The sequence below is a fragment of the Choloepus didactylus genome, chromosome 1 (assembly GCF_015220235.1).
Source record: "Choloepus didactylus isolate mChoDid1 chromosome 1, mChoDid1.pri, whole genome shotgun sequence".
NCBI classification, from domain to species: domain Eukaryota; kingdom Metazoa; phylum Chordata; class Mammalia; order Pilosa; family Megalonychidae; genus Choloepus; species Choloepus didactylus.
Genome location: NC_051307.1, coordinates 239,344,075 through 239,369,310, shown reverse-complemented (window position 1 = coordinate 239,369,310; position 25,236 = coordinate 239,344,075). Strand labels below are relative to the sequence as shown.

The following is a 25,236-nucleotide window of genomic DNA, read 5'->3' as shown; positions in this document are numbered from 1 at the left end:
ACAGCATAAGGCAGTCCTCGACACCCATGCCTCTGAGTGGTCCCATAATTATGAGTGGAATACACGCTCTTCTCATTAACTGCTGGACTAGCCTCCACAGATTCAGGGCTGCACAAAGGCGAAAAGCAACGCATGATAGCATAACACCTAATCTTCCCTTAAACTAATACGTCACTTCCCTCTCTAACCCCTCCTCTTTCCACAACCACCAGCCACTAGAATAAGAGAAAGAACTCAGTGAAACAATCTGATTAACGTAACTAAGCCTATAAATAACAGGAGTGTTATTAAATGTGAATTTGTGTGTGACATGAAGCCAGTATAGGCAGATGTCTCAAGGCAGGCACCTGGGATACAAGGTGTCCCTAATGACAAACACAAACGTACCAGCTGAGCGGGGAGTTTCCCCTAGAGAAGCCACTCTGGGCTGGTTTAGACTCAGAACTATTCTTCTTAATTGGATCTCTTAATACTTCCATGAAACCTCACATGACATTTGCAGTGAGTGAGATGATGAAAGTGCCTTCTGCACTGCCCCAGGGACCAGGCCCTCTTCCATTCACTACCAAGACAGGATACCCTGAAGAAAGTACAGGTAAAAACAATGGCATCTTATTTTTATCATACCTCTTATCTTGATGAACCCCCAAACACCTTTCAAAAATTAGAGTAATTTCTCATCACCAATGACATGCAAGCATATCAAGGACACGATTATTTAACAGCTGCCTGGTAATACCACAGAATTTCAAAATAATCAAAACTATACTTTGAATTTATTATTAGTCTGGTGACAACAGCAGAAGCAGCAACCATTTTAGAACTGCCCACTATTTGCTAGGTGCTTTATATATATTAATCCATTTAATCTCCACAACCACTAAACATGGTATATACCACCTCATTTTTACACAAGGAGAAGCCGAAGCTCTGAAATTAGGTGACTTCTCCAAGGTCACACACTGACAGAGCCAGGATGTGAAACCCTTTCTGTTTGACTCCAAAGCCTGTGCTCTTTCTGCTATGCCTCTTAGCCTGGAAATCAAGATAATAATATTCTACCTTTAAGGAAAACAACCTTTAGTCACCAACTTAATGAGAAGCTCAGTTTAGTATCTTTTTATGTCTTCATTGAGTGGAAAATTAACTCTTCAAGCATAATTTATTATGAAAGGATTATAAATGTATCCAAATTCAGAAACTTAATATAAGCCTTTATTTGATAATAAAAAGGTACAGGTGGCAAAGGACAGATTTCAAGAATTTCTACTCTAATTGTTACCAGGTTAGGTTTGGGGAATTATGAAGGATAATTATGGAATATATGAGCTAGAGGAACTGAATAATGGATTAGCTGTAATTTAATCATAATGGAGATTCACAAATTAGAAACTCCAAGGACTAGCATAACTCAACCTTAGAGATCAATGGGTGTTTTAGGGAATCAAATAGTGTATACTATTTGTATGAAGTACTTTATATTTTTCCTGCTTGGACATATAAAATATATAGTACTTGGCAGGAATAAAGCGTGCAGTTCAACATGGTGCGATGTCTGTTGGGAACTGAGGGATAACAGAAAGTTCTGAGATTCAAATTCAACTCACTCAGTTTTATGCTCCAAAACTGTTGAGAAGGGATCTCATTAATAACAGCAAAGGAAATTTCTACATGAAGAAAAACTTCAGACACAGGAGAGTATTCTGTTAGTGAAGTGTCACTAAGAGTGTCTGTAAGATGGGAACTGGGGGTGGGAGGGAGACTATACCAAGATAATCTGAACATGGCCCAATGAAAGGCCATCAGCTCTGAGTTATTAGGAAATACGTGGGGTTTCCTTAATGAAACCAAAGGGAGACAAGCATTAATAGAATGAAGATAGAATTTAGTTTCTATGACGGATGGTTAACAATTTTTACACAACACTGTTAATTTGCTAGATAAATTACTAGAAAAACAAGTACTCCAAAGAGCTGTACATATTTTATATGGGAGCTGCTGTACCACTGAACACATGGAATGAAGCATGATAGCTATTATTAGGAATGGATTTTTTTTGGGGGGGGGGGGGCGAACAGAAGAAAGAAAGTTGCATGAACTAAAAGATGGCCATGGAGATGGAGCTATGTTGGTTGTATCTTACCCATCTCCAAAACTGGGTAAATATGAATATATGCACTTCATGTGCAAGTCTAGGGAATAAAAATAAAATGTAGACAGTAGAGGTTAACAGGCCATCCCACTGTACAATACTTTTTAGTCAAGCACAGCATTTAGTATATATTGCTATGTATGCCAAATACTAAAATTTAAGTTATCTTTTGATGAAGGAACTCTGAAATTCCCATACTAACCACTGATTAAATATAATCGTTAGATGCTGACAGGTAACTATAGCATTTTTTAGAATATTCCTCAACATACAGATAGCCCCTCATCTATATTTTAAAGTATGAACGAAAAACTTGGAGCATTAGGATTGCATAACTGTAGCCTTTTTTCTACTATGTTTGAATTACTGACAGCTGGACACATATAGAGAAGCTATGCTCACAGCAGATACACTCCATCAAATGTACGATATGCAACCTTCCTGTATAATATCAACTCTTGGAAAATGTCTGAAATTCTGTTAAATTCAGAAAAATCCTTGGTTCTATTGTTAAATCTATGATTTTCCTACAAATATACAAAAAAAATGCCTATTTCACATTATCATCTGATTAAAAATCTCATGAGGCGTGGTATAGGATTTTTATAATTGAGTATGATGACCTGCATACCAAGTTAAATCTTAAGAGTGCCCAGCACAGTGGCATATGCATGTTGAAACACTGTCAAATATCATCAATAACTTAACAGAATGGTACTTAGCTAACTGCTGACATTCTTTTACTTTGTAGAAATACTCAGTGGATCACAATGTAATCAGTTTTGACCACAGTATTAGAAATCCATTCAGAGATTATGAATGAAAATGTTTCAGGACATCTTAGGAAACAGAAGAATTGCAGCCCAACTTTAGACTTGTATTTTAATTCTGCAAGTCCATCTGAACTCCCTAGCAATATTTATGGGCCATTATCTCTACCCTGGGAAAGAGACCCGTTTTAAGAAGAATTGGGTCCTTTTTTACTAATACAAAATCCACTGGTTTAACCTCTGTTGAAATTTCTCACAAATGTTAACACTGTGTACCTATACAGACTTGTTAGTCAACCCATTTAGCAAGAGATTAGTAGCTGACTTTATAAAAAATATCTATAAATATTATTCTATGTAACTGGTCTACCTACTAATGCAGGAAGAATTTTCAAAGTATTTTGTTTGGCAAATAGTTCTAAAATAGGAAGTCTCAGCTATTGGTATAACTAACTCCCTTTGGCATGCAAATACCAAACCCAAAACCAAACAAGAAAAAATCCCTGGAAGGAACACAATCAGCCTCCTCCCCATCCCACACCCTTCTTCCTTTTTTTATGTGCATAAGCCCCAAAACTGCCATCTAGAATACCCCAGAAATACTACTTCTTAGTGCAGCTTTCCTTTAAGTCTTCCTCTTTAAGGAACTCATTAAATAGAAAACTTATCTTAGGTGGCTTTGTGAAAAAAATACACATGCTTTTAAATAATATTCTCAATTTCAAGGAAGAAAACCACTATTAATCAGGGATGCAGTTGAACCCAGAGATCTAGAACAGTTGCTTTGCTTTGTTGAAGGGGAAAGAATCCCCAGGGGCTGTGAAACTGGCAAGAGAAACGGGAATTAGAGCAACACCCACCTCACTCAAGAAGTGGCTGTGGGATCAAGAGTCTGAACTGGACCTGAACATATTCAAAACACCAGGATTTTTCCAGCCCAGACCCTAATCCCTGGTACTGCCTGGAATAGACTTGGCTTCTGGGGGTGTGCTGCCCCCTAGGCCCCTTGGGTCTCTTTCGCTGGACTTTCACATCCTGGTGTAGTGCCACTTCGTCTTGAAAGGTAGGGGGCTTCCACTTCCTTTCTGTAAGCAAGGAAGATTGGGTACAAGGGAGGTAAAAGGACAAGAGGGGGAATCTGTGAGCAGGGGGAATCTTGGACAATTTAAAAAAGAAGGGATACAAAAGGCTAAAAATTTTAAAACTGAGAATAATATATAAAGTTGTATAATGAAGGCCTACCTTCACTGGCATTTAAATTCTTCAAGAATTGAGAGTCTATTTTAGGGATTGGGCTTTTTGACAAACTTTGAATTCCTAAAGCTGCTCTTAGCTGAAAAAAAAGTTTGGTACCACTGATTCTGAAGGTCCTCTTTCTAGGCAATGGACATTATGAAGAACAGATGACACTGCTCTCCAAGTTTTCTACCCCAAATATCAGAAGGGCTAAGTAACCTGCCCATATAAGGCCTCAAGTTTCAGCCACTTTACTCAGTAACAATGGGAAGTACATAGGAAGAGGCCTTCAAGGAAAATCAGTTGGAGAACACCTCCTTATCTACCTCCATCAGAATAATCATTAACTCTACAGAAGCAGGCAGTGAGGCCTACTTTATTACAACCTTTCCCACACTTCAAAACAAATGAAAATGTAATCACTACTTTACAAACTTAATTTTATTCATTATTTACCCAGAAACCCCTCCCCCAATTTCTTTTACTCTTCCAGTTTCTATGGGGGAAAAAGGAAAGGTCTAATGCCATTCACAATTCACAACTGGACAGGCTTGGTTTAGAAAAAACTACAAATTTACTATAAAATACCCAGATACCCATAAGAATGCTGTCTCCAAACAAACTGATTATGCAGCTACTATCTAGGAAGTAGCACTTACTCTGATCCAGCAGCCATATCTGAGTAGGATGTATCTGGTGTGGTGACTCCCAGAGGGATTGCAATGCTCATGACGTCCAGCCCAGCAGAAGTGGAAATCACGGGGTCCAATTAATGGAGACTGACCACTCTGAGAGTGGGGGTGAGCTGCAGAGCCTCAACCAACATGTTTTGGACATGAGGAATCCTGCCACAGAAAAACAAAATATCAGTAACCAGACTGTTCTTTAAATTTATCGAAAATGCTGCTGAATCTATCTTCCACTTTTCTGAACAAGGCTTTTGAGGGATATCTTTGAAACAAGCACAGCAGGGAATCTACTCATTAACCTGTGTTTACTGGGTACTTCACTAAGGTTCAATACAGTGAGGTAAAGAAAAGTTATGCTTTCTTCCTTTCAATTTTTGATTTTTTTCTTTGTGGCCAAAGGCAAAGTAATAGTCTGCCTAGCTCAAAACAGGCATTATTTTCCCCATTATACAGCTGCCCATCAACATAATTTTCTGGCAGCCTAGGACCTAACTAACAAGTGTTAAGATACAACTAAAACTCCTTAAAAATTCAAGGTCTTCAACTGAACTTTTTTCCTAGGCCACAAACAAATGCAGCTTTACCAGGAGCCAATAAAAGAGATCAATTTGTTGCTTATATTTCACTGGATACAGCTGTTTTTTTATTGCTCTCTTTTGTCACAGAACATTTTCTTCTTATTCATCATTTTATTTGAAACATGGTTTTGGGCAAAATGAAATTAAATTACCTTAACTATATTTGCTAAGTTATATAAACTGTCAGAAATAAATAAAAACACTTACCACAAAGAAAACAGTTTCATGATAAAGAGAATTTGTATGGAAAAGCATGAGGATACCTCAATTCGATATCATAAACCAATGGAATTTAGGAACTGAAGAATCACAAACTACTTAAGTGTTAAACAAGCAATAGATTTTGAGATTTGGGGTGTGGTGCAAAGAAAAAAAAGTGTACGCTGTATGACTTTACATTCATGGTTTTACATTAATGTAAAAATCATTAAAAGGATGAAACGAAGAACGTTATGAGGGAAGGAACAAAGTTAATGTGAATGTTAAAAACCCACATTTAATAAAGATTTTTGCAAAAAAGAATACAAAAAAAGGATGACTCATAGGTTGATTCAAGGTAAGGCAAAAAGGCAATAGAAAATTCAAACACTTATACTAAATAAATAAATAAATAAATAAATAAATGAATGGAATGAAAAGTACATGATATTGAACCAATCTATGCAAACTTTAAATGGTGGACAATCTAAGATGCTTGAATCTTATTTTGATATATGAAATAAATTAATGTGGGTAAGAAAAGTACTTGTGAACGATGAATCAGGCAAAGACTTTAAGAATGCATTAGGATAGTACTGCTACTTTTTGTGTTATTATTTTAGAATGTTAGAAGAGCTATAAATCAGGCAGTTCTCTCTGGAACTGGATCTCACCAAATGAATCTAGAATTCTCAAATCTGTGTGTGACAACATACCAGTTCTTAAATGGAGGTGACATGTTGCTAGACTTGGGGGTACTAAAGAGCAAAAGGAGGTCAAATCTTCTAATCTATTATTTCCTTGCAACTCATAAAAGAGAAGTGACTGATAAAACATTCTGCCTTTAGGCCAATCCTACACAGGGGGTAACCCATAAATGGGAAAGAAATACACAAATGTATCCTTTCCCTAACAATAAATATATCCAAAGGGAGATCTAGGCAGTTCATTCACCAATCATACTGAAATTGAAATAAAACCTACAAATGACGGAACAGAAAGCACTTAGCAATTAAGCCTAGGATTTTTAAAAAGCCTAGAAGCTGCCTGACCAGAATAATCAGAAGAAAGTCTGATAACGTCATACCTCTCTTCACCAGTACAGGGAATCGGAGTCATGTGTTATACTTTTGGTAAAGGACAAAAAAAGTTACTAATGTCCTTAAAAACCCTTTGTCACAATCACTATTATTTACCCATAAAAAACATGTGGACTTCTAGGTAAAAGACAAGTTATAAACCTGAGCTGATAGTTGATACTTTTTTCTAAGAATAATTTTTAGATGATATGCTAAAAAGAAAAGATGGAAAAATTACCTCAGATAAGATCTCCTTAATGAATGAATAAAGAAAGCTTTCTGCATTCCCTAATGGAAACCCAGTCCAGCTATTGTGGATAGTTGATTAAAAGCTTTAACAAACATCAAGCAGTTAACTATGAATTTTTCTTTCACAACCCATTCTTCTGACGAACATACTTATAAGAGGTTAGCTTAGCCAACTGATTCTAAAAAATACTTTAATAATAATACAGCTTAATTCAAATTCTCATAGCAAAACCAAATTTATCATATAATCTTGAGAATAGTTCCTTCTGTAAATAATTCCCTTTGCAAAATGTGGATATTAAAATATTAACTGAAGAACCTTTAAAAGATCATCTATATGTAATATTATCTTATTACAATTACTTTAGTTTAATAAACCAAGACAACAGACTCCTAGTATAGATTACCAAGTTTAGTAATTATAGCAGTTATTAATTTATCACATAATCTGGAGATATGTCCTGAAGAGAGTAGAAAGAATTAATTTTGACTTTAGGTGGGATAATTTCAAGAGCTATTTTACTTATTCATCTGTCTGTTTTGTTCACTGCTGCAGTTCCATTGCCCAGAACAGCTTCTGGCACATTGTGGGTGCTTGATAATTATTTGCTGAATGAATGGCTGTCCACTATTATGTCAACATACTATTTAAGCATTCATTAAAATGCAAAAAAATAAAATAGAAATTAAAGTAATTTATTTGGTTTAGTCACCTTTTTATAGACCTCTGAAAATGAAGTCCCCAAAAATTATCTGCCAGAAGCTCTGAAGACCTAGAAAAAGTTGAGATACAAATTAGTATAGAAAGAAATAACATTGATGGGCACACAGAATGGAATTTTACAGAAATAATTTTAATGGTACTTCTGCTTGTATTATTTCTTTACACTGCCTTGTTTATCATCCTATGTTCTAACCAGTACCATATCTTTTGTCTTTAACCCTTATATTTTATTTTTCTGCAAAGCCAGAACCTAAACAAAGGGTAGGGAAGAGAATTATCTTTATTTGACTTAAGAAGTGGTAAATACCTTACTACGTAACTGTCTGATTCTTCTCTTCCCCTTCAAGTCGGAATTCTCTCCCATTTCTCACGGGATCTCTTCTATCTCCCCAGTGACCTCTTCGCAAACTTAGAGGCTTTTCTTTAATCAAATATCTAATTTGCTCTCCAGACTGACAAGGGCCTATTATCATCTATTAAAGTACAATTTTGCATTACCTCTTGTCCTGCCCCCCTTACTCTATCCCACCTATCCTCTTGTCCTACCCTTGAAAGAAAAAAGAGTGATAAAAGGGACCCAGTTCTACTTGTGGTCAATTCCATAACGGAAATATGCTGAAAGCAGTCACGATTCAACTTCTACCCTCCAAAAAGGAAAAGAAGAATAAGTGACCAGGACTTTCAAGGAAAAATGGTCATATTCCCCTTAAGTCTTCAGTGTTTTCTCCAAAAAGTCAAATTTAACATTAGCCAGAATAGGCTATTAACACCAGAAATGTTAATATATCATACACATGACAAGATCTGTTTATGGAATTCTAGTTAACAAGCTTAGAGAGGAAATATAATTTATGTGCTATTCTATGAATTTCCCAATTAAAAAAAACCTGCAAAATGAACTACTCTTTAGAAACATTAAAAGGGTATAATAAGAATTATTATAAAAATAAAAAGTGTGAAGGAAACAAAGAAATGGAAGGAAAAGATAATACAAAATAAACCAAGGAAGAAGCAACAGCAAATAAGAAAGAAGGTAAGAAATAAGATATAAGAAATAAGAAAAGACAGGAGGAAAAAGAGAAAAAAGCAAATGGGTGTACAGCAAGCAGGAAACGAATGCATCAGAATTTTAATTTCCTATCAATTTAACTATTTCCAGAATAATTCATCAGAATCTACGGGAAACACGCTACAAAGTTCTTATAATTCAGAAGGAGAACCAACTATCTTTCAGTGCACTCTTTTGAGGAGTCTCCATTTATACACAATTTCTAGGGAATAAAGGCTGTTAAACACCATATGCCAGAAATGGTTTATTATTATTTGTCTTTTCAATTGGAGTCAGAAATGGCCAATAATCTCTATATTTCTCTTTCTGACAGTCTCTTCTTTATATGACTTGCGAAAGCACAAAACCCATGTAATCTGTCTGGTCACTCCCAGAGAAGACAAACAAAAAGTGTTTTAAGAACAATTCCAAAAGAGATTTCAGAGAAAGAAATTGCATCAACCAGGTGAGCCGGAAGCAGCTGGGAGACAAGAGTCCAATAAACAGTCAATCCAATGAAAGAAATTCAGAACAAGTCTGATTCAGTAATCCTGTGAAGAGGACTGGCAGGAAGAGGAGTGCCGCTTCAGAAAGAGAACAGGCCTCATATGCTTCAGACAGTCTTTGTACTGAGGCTGTGGACCTTGGCCATTCTCCCAGAAATGATGCAATCCTGATGAACAAGATCTGCTGCCAGAGAAACAATTGTTAACAGCCTATGCAGACAGCAACTTAGCCAAAGAGCAATCTCTGATCAACTCCTTCCATAAACCAGTAGAACTCCAAATCTCTCTTTTCTTCAATTTATAGTCTCTGACAAAACACACTGGGGAATACATATTTAGATATATACAAACAAGCCAATTTCTCAAAATGTCCCTTTTAATTCCTTTGGTTCTAAGATACCAATTATCGATCATTAAATTTTTAATAAGAAACTGAGAACATTTTTACTTTTTTTGAAGAATATACTTCTCCAAACAGATACTAATAGCAAACTATTTACATTGGAATTTTACACTTACTTTCTCATTCTCATATGAAGATGTTTTGAGAGTTAGTGGCTTCCCTAATTATGAAAATCACTATGAAATTGAAATTATGAGATTTCAAAGTAAGGAAAAATATGCACACATTTGTTCAGGGCCAAATATTTTACAGAGAGTTTTAAAATTATGTGGCAATGTTAAATTGAGGGTAAAGCATGTATTAGAGAAAGAGAGAAAATCTATTATTGCTCAGGTTGACAGAAAAGGTGTGCTGAGTAATATCAAACCATACGTTATTTACAACGTCAGCTTTTCTTAAGGTCAACAATACTACTTTAGATCTTACAACAGTCAATGACTATTTTCATCTTATTAGCTTACTTATTATTTTAGAATTCAACTTAAAAGTATCCTTGAATCAAAAATCCTTCCCCCTAGAATCTTCATCTCCAAGGCCTGGTTTCTTTCTCACTCTCTCTGTTTACCCTAGAGCTTCAGTAACAGGTTGTTAACAGTATTGTTACAAAATTATAAGTTTGTTTTTTTTTTTTTTAACTTACTAAATAAGAGACCTTACATAAAACAACTTCCAACTAGCTAGAAGCCACAAATTTCTTCCTTTTGAAAAATAACCCTTAAACTAGGATTCAATAAAAACATGACCATCTATGATAAATCCTGAAATCAGTATATTCAGCCTAATCTACTATCTCTCTTCAAAATGTGTACTACTAAACAACAAAAGTGAATAGATATGCAGAATAACTCTAAAGTGCTTAAAAGATCTTTTATAGACCAATAAATGAATATATCTAACTCAATTAAGGAGAAGAGGGAAAACATTTCAGAAAAATTTTCAACAAGGATTAAAAAAATAGCCACTAATTTTAAGATTCAATTTCTAAACCGATTTTTCAAAACTTTGTTAAACATGCAGGCTAACCTTATTCTTAAAATACTTATCAATACTTCTGCAATTCCTTTCATTTGAACGGCTTTACAAAACAGTAAAATGGAGAAATGCGGAAAGAGTATCAGAAAACACTTGAAAACGCGATAAATATATACATGTTGTTTTACTTACATGCTCAACTTATTTGAGAACTCATATGCTAACTGCATTAGAAGCTTATCTTTCATCTCCAACTCAAACTGAAATAACTGATGTAAAAACAGTGTAATTGTACTTCACCATATAGCTTTTTACCATGGAAGAAGAAAAATATTAGGCGTTAATAAACTTGAGTTCTAGCCTACCACTTAATCAGTCACTTACATAGATGAACCTTAAATTTCTCAAAGTAAAATCTTCATTGGGTTCTTCCTTTTTCATATTTCTATGAATACTGGTGCTGTCAACAACTAAACTGGCTTGGGCAATTCATTTAACATCTCAAAGTCTCAGTTTTCTCATCTTTACAATGGAAAGAATAAAACCTACTCTGCTGACTCTAGGTAAGGAGACTGCTCAGAGGTCCCTCCCATGTAACCGGAACAGGATAAATTAGGCTTACAAACTGAAGTTAATGCAGGATGAGTTCAGGGCTAAAGAGAAACAAGAGGCAAAACAGTGGTTGGAGTAAACATCAAAAGAGACTACAGAAACATCATGATTTAGTAACTCAGAGTCAAAATAAAAGTTTTATTTTTCTCCTACTTCTCCTTCAGCAGCAGTTTATCCCCTGACTCCTTTGCCTAATTTATACTCCTTCGGGCTACTGGGCTTTGGTATACCAAACTGATGTTATATAAAAGCTGTGAGTTGACTAGAAATAGTTAGTAATTAAAACCCAATTTAAAAAAATCCTATCTTAGTCCATAGTAAGAATTTCTTTTCCCTTGAAAAATTTCATCAACAGCAAATATCACAGAGGCCAAGGTATACTTAGTAGTAACTGGGGAGAGGACATAGCAGGGTAAAAAAGTACATGCCATAAACAATGAAACTAAATTCTAGAATCCTAAATTATTTTAAATGGATACTGAAGAAAAAGAAACATCTGATTTATAACCCATTAAAATATGATAAACAGATGTTTATTGCTAAAATAACTAAGAACGCAAACTCTCTGCATCCTTTACAAGAAACAGGACAAATTCATGCTTCTAAGAATAAAGGTGATACCCTCAAAGAACTTAGAATGATTTACTTCTTTAAAGAGCTTTATTCACAACATTTTCTGAACGTTCAGTCCCACTGTATTTTCAGGCTCTGAACATGCTTTAGAGACTTACCAGCCATGACCCGTAATATTCGCTACTAAATAGGAAGAAAACCTCACAGACCTCTACTCTACACTTTCCTCCTATCTATTCAGACCTCTTTCATTTTTCAAACCCTAAAGTGGAAACCACCTTTAATTACTTCAGACAAAATGTGTTATGCATATTTCGGAGGCATTAAAATCTGTATACTCTTTCAGTAGTTTAGGCAAAATTTCTCCAGTTGATTAAAAAAATCTGTTTTTAATGTTTAGAGTCTATTTAAAGATGAAGAAGCAGAGCAACAAAAAAGATTAACTTTTAAGAAGTCATACACACATAGTGGTGGAGTTCAGGAGACAGAAAATTAAGATTTTAATACATACCCCCTTTCTATTAAAGCAATTACCACTTTAGATAGCAGTATCTGCATTGAAATTGTTAATTTTTTTATTAAGTACCAACTGGGGCTATGTTAGACAAAAGATTAAAATTCTTGGCTCTCTCGTGATTTATAATATCTAGATTTGTCACTTTTTTCCCTCCTTTATTTATTTGACAACCATGAAATGAGTACCTACTATGTATAAATACTATGTTACGTGCTATTTTAAGATGTTTCTTTTATCCAAGTAGGAGAGGGTTGGTAATTTGCAGGCTCTTTGGGTTTGCCTATGTGCCAAGTGTTGCATTTTCACAACCATGATAGTAAAAATAAATAAATAAATAAAGTAATCCCAAAACCTGCCTCTACAATTAATGAGTCAAATTCTGAAAAGAAACCAACACCCACCTCCAAAGGAAAAAAAAAGAAACCCAAATCACTCCATAATTTACCAATGACACAGAACAATCACTTATAAAAACAGGTTTTTAAAAATAAACCCCTTAAACTGTTTAGACAAAGCTTTCATTGGTCTCATGGAAAATTCTATAAAGAATGAGGGCCAATAAGCAGCAAGAACTCTGAAAACACAAAAGAAAAGAACCTGACCATACATGTTCTATGATTACCTGGCAGACCAGGTGGCTAAGCACATAGCAGTGAAGGAATTTAACCCTACTGATCTGTAATGTGCTTTTTTCATTTAGCAATATATTGGACATCTTTCTGTATGAGTATACACAAATTTAGGTCTTCCTCTTAAATGATGGTACAATATTCCATCCTATGGATCTACTATAATTTAAATTAACCCTTGGCAGGTGGATGTTTAGATTGATCCTAATTTTCCATAATATAAGCAATGGTGCACTGAAAGGTATGAACATATGCCTTTATACATGTATACAAACATTTCCTCAGGATAAATTCCTACAAGTATAACTGCTAGAAAAGCATGAGCGTATTTAACTGTTGCCAAACCACCCTCCTGAAAATTAATATTGCTTTACACACTCACAAACATTCCAGTTCATGGAGGGAAGGCTAAATTTTCCTATAAGATTTAAAATAATTTCAATTCCAACTTTCCTCACGTAGTTCTTTCCTTAGAAAATTCTCCAAATTCTTAAGGAAAACCCTAAAATGAGAGTTAACTTCAAATTCTCAACAATTATGTGACATATTTTTTATTATCCTCTAAAATTCTCACACATTAAATATGAGATCTCACTTGCTTTTTCACCAAGTTAGGACTGGGATCTTCAAAATAAGTCTTAGTAAAAGCAGCATTTCAGAACAAAGTATTTTCTTATAGCTGTCCCACCGGATAACTTTTTTTTTTTTTTTTTATTGCTGAATTCTGTTTATTAGTATTTTGTTAAGAATGTTTGTGTCTATATTTATAAGAGACATTTTTCTGTAATTTTCTTTTGTATTATCTTTGGTCTTGATAGCAGGGTAATAACTTCATAAAATGAATTGGAAAGTGTTCCCTCCCCTCTTTCATATTCTGGAAGAAATTGGGTAGAATGGCATATGTAGATTGTTGTTAATTCTTCTTTTTTTTTTTTTTTTTTGTTTTTTTTTTTAATCATCATTTTATTGAGATATATTCACATACCACGCAGTCATACAAAACAAATTGTACTTTCGATTGTTTACAGTACCATTACATAGTTGTACATTCATCACCTAAATCAATCCCTGACACCTTCATTAGCACACACACAAAAATAACAAGAATAATAATTAGAGTGAAAAAGAGCAATTGAAGTAAAAAAGAACACTGGGTACCTTTGTCTGTCTGTTTCCCTCCCCTACTTTTCTACACATCCATCCATAAACTAGACAAAGTGGTGTTTGGTCCTTATGGCTTTCCCAATCCCATTGTCACCCCTCATAAGCTACATTTTTATACAACTGTCTTCGAGATTCATGGGTTCTGGGTTGTAGTTTGATAGTTTCAGGTATCCACCACCAGCTACCCCAATTCTTTAGAACCTAAAAAGGGTTGTCTAAAGTGTGCATAAGAGTGCCCACCAGAGTGACCTCTCGGCTCCTTTTGGAATCTCTCTGCCACTGAAGCTTATTTCATTTCCTTTCACATCCCCCTTTTGGTCAAGAAGATGTTCTCCGTCCCACGGTGCCAGGTCTACATCCACCGGATAACTTTTAATTCTTTTAAAAACAGAATGCACCAAGCACTAAATTTCTTCTTCCTGTAATAACAAATTATGCTAGCCATCTGTAATCTAGCTGGCATCTGTAGGATTCTGACTGAAAAATGCAAGTAAACTACTCTAGAAATTGAGAAGATCTGGGCTTTTCATTTTCAAACAGTTACTAAAACTCTTCTAACTGAAGAACAAAAAGACAGACAACCCAATTTAAAAATGAACTCAGGACTTGAATAGACATCTCTCCAAAGAATATATACAATAACAAACAAGTTAAGATTTAACAAAGGTCTATGAATACTGAAATTTTATATCAATACATATATTTTTTAGAGGTTGGGGTGTTTGAAATAGCTGGAAGGAGGTAAATGACATAGTAGAACTGTACCCTATAACATCCTTTGAAATTTGCTCTATAGCTTCTCATTGAATTGGGCTTTGAAAGTCTTTACCTTTCTCTATATACCCTATATTGCATAACAAGGAAAGAACTAAAACCGTGGAACTGTAACCCATAACAATTTTTTAAATCACCTATATAACTGCTTTTGAACTGTACATTGAAAGTTAACATCTTTCTGTATGAATATTTTACAATAATGGAAATAGCTGAAGTTGTGGATCTGTGACATTCTTGAAATATGCTACTTGTTAAATCATACTTTGAAAGTTATTACTGTTATGTATATATGTTAAAGTTCACAATAAAAAATAGAACATATACAAATGGCCAAAAAGCACATGAAAAGTTGCTCGATGCAATTAGTCATTAAGGAAATGCAAATCAAAACCATAGTGAGCTACCACTTCACACCCACTAGGATGGCAATGATTAAAAAAAAACGGAAAATAACAAGTGTTGGCGAAGATGTGGAAAAACTGGAATCCTTGTACATTGTAAAATGGATCAGTCGCTGTGGAAAACAAGTGGTTTCTCTAAAAGTTAAACACAGAATTACCATATGACCTGGTAATTCCATTCCTGAGTATACACTCAAAAGACCTGAAAAGATGAGCACTTAAGTTCAGTGTACAAGTATGTTCACAGCAGCACTACTTATAATAGCCAAAAGGTGGAAACTACCCAAATGTCCATAACAGATGAATGGATAAGCAAAATGCAGCGTATGCTCACAATAGAATATTATTCAACCATAAAAAGGAATGAAGTACTGACACATGCTACAAAGGGGATAAACCTCAAAAACATTATGCTATGCAAAAGAAGGCAGACACAAAAGGTTACATACTATATGATTCCATTTATGTAAAATATCTAGCATAAGTCAGTTCACAGACACAGAGAGTAGACTGGTGGTTGCCAGGGGCTTGGGGAGTGGAGGGGTAGGGAAACCTTGCTTAATAGGTATGGGGATTCCCTTTGGGGTGATGAAAATATTTTGGAAATAGAGGTAGTGGGCTGCAAAAGATTAAATAGCACTGAATTCTTCTCTTTAAATGGTTAATTTACATTATGTGATTTCCACTTGAAAAGAAAAGAAAAGAAAAAGGAACAACCTCTGTTCTAGCAGGTCTGTCTTAGGGGTATAAAATCTGATGCTTCATTTTTGGTCTTGGAAGGAGAAAAAAACCTAGAAATCGTAACAGGCGTGCCTATATTGGTTTGGTAAAGGAGTCAATCAAAATATTGACTTAATTTGCACCATAGCTACCAATTAATTTGGTATAGTCCACAACATCACATACCCACTTGGTCCAAAAATCTGTGCCCTGACCAAAAGGGGGAAACCTCTCCTTGTGCTGTCACTAGCACCTGAATGAGAGCCTGGGTACAGAACTAGTCTTTACTCCTTTGAAATGTTTCACAGTCCATCCATTTCATTCAATACTATTCACCTGTTTATGATTCCAAGGTTGCATTACAGCAATGAACGGGTCTCAAGTATCTCTAGGCTCTTAATCCTCTAATTTGTTCTATATTCTTCTATGACATTAAGCCTTCTAGAACATAACTTTGATCATATTATTCTACTACTATAAATCTACCATGGTTTCCTAATGCTACTGAATTGGTTCAAACTCCTTGGCCAGCTCCCCCCTACGTGGGATCAGACACCCAGGGAAGTGAATCTCCCTGGCAACGTGGAATATGACTCCCAGGGAGGAATGTAGACCTGGCACCGTGGGACGGAGAACATCTTCTTGACCAAAAGGGGGATGTGAAAGGAAATGAAATAAGCTTCAGTGGCAGAGAGATTCCAAAAGGAGCCGAGAGGTCACTCTGGTGGGCACTCTTATGCACACTTTAGACAACCCTTTTTAGGTTCTAAAGAATTGGGGTAGCTGGTGGTGGATACCTGAAACTATCAAACTACAACCCAGAACCCATGAATCTCGAAGACAGTTGTATAAAAATGTAGCTTATGAGGGGTGACAATGGGATTGGGAAAGCCATAAGGACCAAACACCACTTTGTCTAGTTTATGGATGGATGTGTAGAAAAGTAGGGGAAGGAAACAAACAGACAAAGGTACCCAGTGTTCTTTTTTACTTCAATTGCTCTTTTTCACTCTAATTATTATTCTTGTTATTTTTGTGTGTGTGCTAATGAAGGTGTCAGGGATTGATTTAGGTGATGAATGTACAACTATGTAATGGTACTGTAAACAATCGAAAGTACAATTTGTTTTGTATGACTGCGTGGTATGTGAATATATCTCAATAAAATGATGATTTAAAAAAAAAAAAAAACAAAAAAAAAAACTCATAGAGTCAGAATCTAGAATATAGGTTACAGGGAAGGGTTGGGAGCAGAGAATGGGGAGTTAATACTTAAATTGTACAGAATTTCTGTTTGGGTTGATTGTAAAGTTTTGGTAATGAATGGTGGTGATGGTAGTGCCACATTGTGAATGTAATTAATAGCACTGAATTATATATGTGAAAGTGGCTAAAAGGGGAAATTTTAGGTTGTTTATATGTTATTAGAATAAAATTTTTTTAAAAAGTTGAAAAAAAAAAAAAAAAAAAAAAAGTAAATGAGGGAGGATATAGGATGTTTTGAGTGTTCTCTTTTACTTTTATTTTTATTCTTATTTTCATTTTTATTTTTTGGAGTAATGAAAATGTTCAAAAATTGTGGTGTTGAATGTACAACTATATGATGAAACTGTGAACAATTGTACACTTTAAATGACTGTATGGTATGTGAATATATTTCAATAAAATTACATTAAAAAAAAAAAAAAAAAAAAAAAAAAAAAAAAAAAACTCCTTGGCCAGAATGAAGTAAGAACTTGTTAATTAGCTAACAAATTTTCCTCTCTTTCAAAATTTTGCTCTCCATTTTAAACAATTCTCATGACCCTAAACATCTCGTAGCTCTTGTCAGACCCTTAATTATTTGTCCTTAGTATTTGTGTAGTACTAGTATGGTATTCCTATTAATTATAGTCCCTAGTATGCAATATGCAGATTTTTCCCATATACCCTTCCGTTGTCAACTCTCTAACTATGGGGTTGCCATATGGTCCGGCAACCCCATTATTTGGTATAGACTTGGAAAAACTAAGAGTAGAGACATGAGCGGATGTTGTGCACTGGTGTTTATGGCAGCCATATTCACGATTTGCAATGGATGGAGGTGGCCTAAGGGTACATTGATAAAAAGAATGGTGAACTGTAGTGTATACATACAATGGAATACCAAGCAGCTGCTAGAAGAAATGAAGTTGTGAGGTATGCTCCTAGGTGAATGAACTTGAGGACAGTATGTTGAGTGAAATAATCCAGAATCAAAAAGACAAACATTATAATGCCTCACTAATGTGGACTAACTATAATATGCAAAGTCTGAGAACTGAATCTGAGCACATAGGTTATCAGGGGAAAGCTTATGGTAAAGGTTCCTAGATTGCGAGCTCTTATAGCAGTCACATCTATTCATGAGTTGTAATGGTTGTCTCTAAATTCTGAGATGCTGAGCTGGTCAGTCCCTGTAACTTCAGGTATCTGTGTGATACCTAAGATTCAGAGCCAGAGTTCGGCAGGTATGAATGTCAGCATTACCCCATACAGCAAATGTTAAAAAAGCTGAAAAAGAGATCAGAGTTCAATTAGAGATATGAACGAAATGGACTTGATTAGAACTAAGGTAAACCAGACTAAAGAGAAAAGGATGATACTGATTGTGTTTTAAAATCTCAACTTCTGTACGAGATCAAAGGAAGATGCTTACTGGTGCAAAATCTATACATTCTGTAGCACGCTATATGATTGAACTTGTATGGAAAAAAATTTTGTTCACATCATTTATCCTGTCTGATATGCTATTTCCTGTATGTCCTTAAAAAAAGTTAATAAAAAGAAAAATCTTCAAACAAATACAAAACTAGAGAAAACCATATAATAAACTCCATAGTCACTATTCAGCTTCAATCTACAATCAACTCATGGCTAATCTTATTTTATATATAACCTGTGCCAGGATTATTTTACAGCAAATCCCAGAAATATCAGTGTGCACATCACATCTTCTCTGAGTGTAATCCTCCTTTGTTTATCATAACTATGGGTGATAAGAATACTTAAGAGGAGGGCTTTGCTTATCTTAACGCTAGGTGGTGGTGAAAACAAAAGGCCGTTATCCTTTTGCAAAAGTTAAGATGGATAAAAAGCTAAATGCAATCCTTCTATGCTAGATTTGCTGAATAATGTTTAGGTTTTGTAACTATACATTTATGGCTATTAAAAATGTCTTAATCATTAAAACGTTCTAAGAAAAAAATAATCATTGTAAACCATTATTTTTAATGACATACTTAGTGATAAAACTTACTACATTCTTAGGAAGGCAAATTTCTCCTTACAGCAGAGCTAACTGCAAGTATAAACATGACCCACAGCTGTGACAAAGCATTCCTATATATGCTACATGTCAAGATACAAAAAAGGGTAAAACACAGGAGAGAAAAACACAGCCAATCAAGCAGATAAAGGGAGTGTGCTATTCCATGCACCCATATGCCGATCTCATCATACCACTGACGGTTCACATCTAAGGTTAGTGACCAGCTGTTCTCTTCATTTTTACTGAGTGATCTCTGAGTACTAGGAAAGTCTTAAGAGTGGTGACAAACTTAGGGCAAAAGACCACTGAGGCCCATTTTCCAGTGGAAAAGTAACTCAGTTATAATGATGCCTGTCACTGAACAAAAACATGAGATGTGTATGAATGATTCCTATTTGACCACAATGCATATACAAACCTTAAAGTCAAGTTACGGGAAAATAGGCCCACATCACTGTCAAAACCGTGACACCTTCTATTACCAAACCACTTACTACAAGCTATAATTGATAATAATGACACTAAACCTAGAATAACTTATAATTTAAAAAGTAACAGCAACTGAAAACAACCACCAACTCAAAGAAACACTAATAGGAGCAGAATAATTTGCATACTTACCCTGTTAATTTTCTTAAAGAAAACTTGACTGCCCGGTATTGATCTGATATTTTAAAAGACATCTTTTCAGAAATTCAACTAGCTCATAAAACGAGATCTACTATATACTGAACACACCATTACTAAACCATATGCTTCCTTAATTTTCCTGTCTGGAATGCTTTCCAGATTCTGTATAGATTTCTTTCAAATATTAAAATTTCCTTTTAGGACAAAAGAACATTATACATTATATACCCATACAGCCACTCTGTCTGTTTTTGGAAATATGTCATGGTCAAGAGAGAAACTGGGCTCACAGGACAAGTAGAACCAATGGAGAGAGACTGAAACATCTGAGTATGTTCACTAGTCTGTTTTAACAGGACTCACCATAGCTAAGTCTATGGATGGTTTTAATTTTTAAAACTTTTCATTATGAAAAATTTCAAACAAGTATAAAAGTAAAATTGTATATGAGGTTCACTATTGACCTTTAACTAGAAAGACTTTAAAGTATGTTGTTAAAATTTATATTGGACAGTTAAGGGAATTACCAGAGAGTGAGAGAAACTGAGCTCGCCAAGCAAGGATTTCAGCGTAGATTTTGTCTTTATCAAATGAACCTAAAGGAACAAGTTACAGTTCGAATGCCTTTTTCTACCTCTGGTTATTGCTGTTTACATTCCTTTATTGAGCCCATGCTTTCATAAGCTGTTTAGCAGGTATGTGTTGAACATTTCTGTTTCATGGTCAAGATAGAATCAGAGGCCATGGATACTGACTGCTGATTTGTCTGATTTCTTCTATTTCCATGACTATGTCTACTGCCTCATCTTGATTATCAGCAGAACCTGGAAAGCCTACAAAAATAAGTGTTTTGTGGTTTATCTAGGAATAATACAGAAAATATTGCTATTATTTTTGGTGAAGAAAATCAATTTTGTACAGTTTATTTCAATCTAAATAAAATGTGAATTTTGTTTAAAAAAAAAAAAGTAAAATTGTATAAAGAACCTCAATTTACTCATAATCCAATTTCAGCAATTACCAACTCATAGTCTATTTGGCTTCATCTCTTACCTCCCCCTTATATTAAAGCAAACCGCAGACAATAGCTCATCCCTAAATATTTAAGTATGTATCTCTAAAAGACAAAGATTCTTTTAAAAACCAAAACATGGGCATTTTATTTCCTGTTTTTCTTTTTTTTGGGGGGGGGGCAGATACCTTCAGTCCACCACTTTGTTTTTTCCTAGAACTTCCATTCCTATATCTAAAATACTATCATTCAATCTGAATTCATTTTACTACTACTCCATCTCACTTCAATTCCAAAAGTATTTAAAAAAAAAACAAAACAAAACCACCCACCTCAATTAATGAGTAATAAGGTGTTATATAGCTTTATCTAAAGACATTTAAAAGGCAGATGCATCTTAAAACTCCAGTTTAAAAAAAAATTCCTTTAACTCTGGTCAGCATACATGGTGCTCTAAAGACACTTAAAAGAATACATTTCTAATAAGGTCTGAAAAGGAGCCTTGTTTGCTCATAGCTCCCTTTTTTATTAAAATTTTTGTGTATTTATAAAAACGGCAACATATTTATAAGTAAGCAGTGGTACACTTACAACGTCAGAGGTCTCAAACAAATTCGGTTCTTTTTATATGAGCAATGAATGGATCCATGAAAATCATGTGCTATTTACAGCATGTGACTATTACTTATCCTAAATAAGGAGCAAAGTTTAGAGAACTGATCAAGTAATAAACAATTCATAATGATAACTTATAAAACCTAACATTTAATGTATGCTTATTTTGTACCAGTCAGTGTGCCTTTTGTCAACCTGACATACTTTATCTCACTTAATGCCTACAACTTTAAGAGGAAGATACTATTCCTATTTGGCTTAAGAATTAGATTCACCAAGTTAAGAAACTTGTACAAGGACAGAGCAAGAAACCAGCAAGCTAAAATCCAACAAAACTTCTATCCAATTCAGAACACTCAGGTTCTTAAATCACTATTGCTTCACCATTTGACATATTCTAATTCAATAGGTTTTAGCCGATATTACATATTAAAATATGGCACAATTGCTGAGATATGACACTGCCACTTCTTTTAAATACTTTAATTAGGAATGATACAACAGATGTAATATTTAATAGGTTTAAGACTTTAAAAAATGTACTATCTTATTTAAAAATTATATAATCAAACAATCTGAATATTAAGTGATAAAGTTACCGAATAGATGACATTCTTTCTAAGATAATATCTAAATTTCAGGGCTAAAGGTGAACCATTCCAGATATGTTAACTGATGGGCTCTCTATTACAAGTGACAGAGTCCTGAGTGGCATCACATGTAAGTACCCGAAGTAACCAGAGACAAACAGAAAATGATCTAGCATGTATAAAGAGAAATTAATTTTTCCTAAAGAAAAGGAGTTTCTTATCATGAACTGTTTATATTAAGCTGAGAAATTCTAGTTCCTAAAAAAGAACTTTCATCCATGGAATAAAAACACCTGTTATTGAAAAATCTAGAAAAAGTTTTAGTAAATAAACTGTTATTGCTTCTTGCATTGCAAGAGAAATATCATGACAAAATATCACTTCAAATATTCATGATGAATCTGTCAAGTCCTACATATAGGGGACAGAGAAAAAATAGTTCAAGACTAGGATAGAAGCTAGATTTCTCTGACAACACCCAGTTTGTACATTTCACTCAGCAACCATTTGAGTATTTTATATTTCTAAAAAAAAATTAATTTCTAAAAAATCCAAAAGCAAAATGAAACAAATTAGCTTTACTGTGTTATCACCTTGGCGGCATAACCACATAGAGAGGAACTAATCCAAAAGATTTTAAAATTGTGTAATCTGACTGCATATTCCTAAAAGGATATACCCTAAGGGCAAAGAGAAATGAAAAAAACAAAAAAACAAAATCACCCCTTTCAGTAACCATTGCTTGCCATTCTAAAATTATTTTATGTGCATGTGTATTATGGGACAAAGCAACATGGTAATTATGTTGGTGTTAGTGGAAACTTGGGATATTGGGCATGGGGAAGAGGTGAAATGAATTAGGTTTATGTAAGTATCACATAGTACTGAATTTGAAATGGAAGTTATCAAGTACCAACTAGTCATATTTAAAAAAATAAAATAAAAGAGGAAAGAAAAGAAAACATTTCCTAGCTCTGTCCATTGAAAAGGCTTAGAAACAAGGACCAATCCAGGAGTGGAACACTCCTAACTGTGATCTCTAAAAGAAACCAAGGCTTTCTACAGTAATGGCAGATTCCAGGTTTGGGGAAGGAAATTTACAAAATGACCGTTGAGTATCTTGTCATACTAGAAAGCAAGGAAACAATCAAAGACTATTGAGAATGAGTCAAAAAGAGCCAACAGCCAAAGGTGGGACAATTTGAATTGTCAAAAAGAATAACTACAAGGACTGAAACACATTAAATACATTTAAAGCCCTAAGTATGTAACAACAACAAAAACACTTCATTGATCACCTTTGGAGGGTGCTAAGTTACCAACTCATTTTTCAAAACTGGTAAATAAAAGGGAAAAAACAAGGACTTATCTGCCTTTTTGTATTGAAACGGTATCTTGGGGTGAACAAATAATAAAAGTCAGCTTCTCTTTAAGGAAGTACTTTGGATAATAAACGAAGAAGTGATAAAATATGGTCTCTTTGCAACCACGAAGGAAATAATTGATCTAGGTCAGTGGTTCTCAAAACATGTTTGAGAACCCCTGAAGTTCCTGAGATTCCTTCCAGGGGTATATGAAGGCTTCTGTTTTCTAATTACATATCTGTGTGAGACCAGATTTTCTTCAGCATTTTCAACTAAAACTACTTATCACAATAAATTAAATCCAGAAGCAGTTATGAGAAAGCAGCTGCCTTCTATTAAGTGAAACATTAAAGAGATTTGCAAAGATGTAAAACAATGCCAATCTTCTCACTAATTTTATTTTTTATCTTGGAAAAGTTGTTTCTCCTAAAATTCATGTATGGACCTTCTCCTGATCAAATGGAATCTTTTAAACTAGCAGCTTAAATAAAATTTAATGGGAGCCCATTTTTCTATTCCCCCTATTTTGCTGTTATTTGGAATTTTTCACTAAAAAATTAACAGATCTACATCCACCCTCTCTCACTAATAACTAAAGGAAGCGGCACTGAATCATTCTAAGAACTGCTCTTTTGGAACTGGGGAGGCAGTGGGTTTCAGAGGCCAACAGAAGAATCCTAGGAAAGTAGAGACTTCAGAATCAGAAGACCTCTATAAAGGAAAACTGGATTGCTAGGCAGTGACCAAGAGTTCCAGGATCCTCTATAATTAGGGAAAGCATATAATCTACTGGTCCAAACTAGAACATTTCTGAGAGTAAAAGGGAGTGCTATTACTAATTATGCCAGGTGAACTGGCATAAACCAGGATTGTTCTACAGAAACCAAGACTTATGGTCACTCGATAAGGCTAAAATTTTTATCATTTCCACACAAGATATTCAACTCAATCCTCTGTGTAACTATTTTCCACAGAAACACATTCCTGATGCTACAAAGCTGGGGAAAAACTAAGGTATGCGACAAAAAAATTACCTTTTATCTCTTGGCTGGTTCATGATTATTGCTCAGGGTACTTTGCAAACTTCCAGCCCTTCCTTTTCATGCCAACTGGTCATGGTATCTATAAGAGGAAAGTTACTTACACCAGACTCTTGCTTTTCTAAAAATACGTATCTTCCCATGGGCCTCCACACTTGGCCTAGGCAGGCTCCTACTCAAAATTCATGAGCCAATACATTATTCCTAGCAACTCTTCAAGTCCTAATGACCTAGGGGTTAAGTAAGGGTGAGGTAAAAACATCTGGGTCAGGGCAGCCAGTCCAGGCTCCAAAGTAAGAGCCTTGAGGTTGGCAATATTGCTTTCTTGTTCTCAGTGGTATGCCTATAGTAACTTTTGAGATCTACGTGAACTTAGCATAATTTTCAATGTATTGAATTTTAGTAAATAGCTGGTTTTAGTACCACTTAAGTAAAATGCCACTATTAAGTGACTGTTTAATCGGTGATAATTTTATGCCACTTTGTAAGTTTTTAAATACTGAGTAGGTTTTTTCAATGAAAGTATCCTAAATATGAAAACGAAGTAATTTGGTATGTTGACCCTAAAATTTTTAGCCTTTCTAAAATGTGCATTGATACTATGTAACTCTATACTTACTGTGTTCTGTTACTTAAGCTATGACATTGAAGTGCTAACTGCCACAAATAAAACTACATCTATTGAGCAAGAACCAAAAC

At 34.7% G+C, this 25,236-nt stretch overlaps 1 protein-coding gene across 17 annotated transcripts in view; it reads right to left on the bottom strand.

Moving 5' to 3' along the window:
• SETD5 (SET domain containing 5) overlaps nucleotides 1–25,236 on the bottom strand; it is a 75,883-nt gene that overhangs the window by 37,905 nt on the left and 12,742 nt on the right. For 10 of the 17 annotated variants that reach the window (XM_037801082.1, XM_037801093.1, XM_037800955.1 and 7 more), the window contains exons 2-6: nucleotides 7,665–7,724; nucleotides 4,818–5,003; nucleotides 3,783–4,007; nucleotides 388–580; nucleotides 3–108 (exon numbers count right to left, since the gene is read on the bottom strand). In XM_037801082.1, the coding sequence (XP_037657010.1) occupies nucleotides 3–108; nucleotides 388–479 (198 nt within the window). In that variant the 5' untranslated portion in view covers nucleotides 480–580; nucleotides 3,783–4,007; nucleotides 4,818–5,003; nucleotides 7,665–7,724. Of the gene's footprint in view, nucleotides 1–2; nucleotides 109–387; nucleotides 581–3,782; nucleotides 4,008–4,817; nucleotides 5,004–7,664; nucleotides 7,725–9,186; nucleotides 9,414–25,236 lie in introns of all 17 variants that reach the window. The other 7 variants (XM_037800996.1, XM_037801034.1, XM_037801049.1 and 4 more) reach the window with 4 other exon arrangements.